The 835-nt window shown below is 49.5% G+C and overlaps 1 protein-coding gene across 2 annotated transcripts in view; it reads right to left on the bottom strand.

Annotated features, from left to right (window-relative positions):
- Window positions 1-345, bottom strand: part of ZFAT (zinc finger and AT-hook domain containing) — a 317464-nt gene extending 317119 nt beyond the window's left edge. For both annotated transcript variants that reach the window (XM_069081280.1, XM_069081281.1), the window contains exon 1: window positions 106-345. In XM_069081280.1, the coding sequence (XP_068937381.1) occupies window positions 106-124 (19 nt within the window). In that variant the 5' untranslated portion in view covers window positions 125-345. The remainder of the gene's footprint in view (window positions 1-105) is intronic.
- Between the last annotated feature and the right edge of the window lie 490 nt (window positions 346-835).

Here is an 835-nt window from a genome sequence, read left to right as displayed (position 1 = left end):
CCGCGACGGCCTCAGCACTTCTTCCCAACGCTACATTCCAAACGGATTCCCGGGAGCCCCACCCCCACTCATATCTTCCCCCTTCCAGTCCCCAATCTGGCTTACCAGCTGCCTGCGTCTCCATGGCAACGCCCCTTCGGAGGAAAAAAAAATAGCGTCAGGTCCCTTCCGTGCAGACTGGGAAGGCTGGACTCTCCGCTGGCGACTTGTTTTCTAATTTTATTTTTTTTTAAAAAAGAGCTGGCGAAGTTATGGCGAATCTGCGGTATCCAACATGGCGGATGGAGTCTTCGCCCTCCTCCCTTTGGGACGTTGACGCTGGCGTCCCGAGCGCCCGCTTCAGTTTAAGCTTGGGCGGGCGGGAGGGGGGGGAGGAGGGAGGGGGGACGGTCGGGAAAGTCTCAGAAGTATTTCCGGCCAGAGACCAGACAAATGCGCATGCCTGAGTGTAGTTCCTGCTTGTGCTTTCCTGCCAGAGTCCTTCCAGCATCTTTCAATTCCACTAATCCGGGTTTTCCCAAGCCCTGTAACCGGGTTTTATGGAGTCTTTGGGAGCTGGAGGATTAAGGATTGGGAGTCCTCCTTCCTTTTAAACCAAATCTAAAGATTGTCTGTTTTCTTGTCCAGTGGTCCTCATTGATTTTTGGTTGACTAAAATAAGTTTCCATGGGAAGCAAGCTGTTTTTCTCTAGGCGCCAAACTTTTAAAAATGTTTTTCCCCCAAATCAAATAAAGATGACTCACATTTCTGTTGTCCTTTAAAATTCTTCAAGGAGTTTCCAGCAGCTCATTTAAATTATATTTCCATAGTCACACACGAGTAGGGATGCAGTAT

This window comes from Petaurus breviceps, unplaced genomic scaffold (assembly GCF_028583685.1).
Source record: "Petaurus breviceps papuanus isolate PSGF00001 unplaced genomic scaffold, PetGlider_PUasm1.0 98, whole genome shotgun sequence".
In the NCBI taxonomy this organism is placed as follows: Eukaryota; Metazoa; Chordata; class Mammalia; order Diprotodontia; family Petauridae; genus Petaurus; species Petaurus breviceps.
The sequence above is the reverse complement of the archived record's forward strand: the minus strand, read 5'-3'. Positions and strand labels throughout refer to the sequence as shown.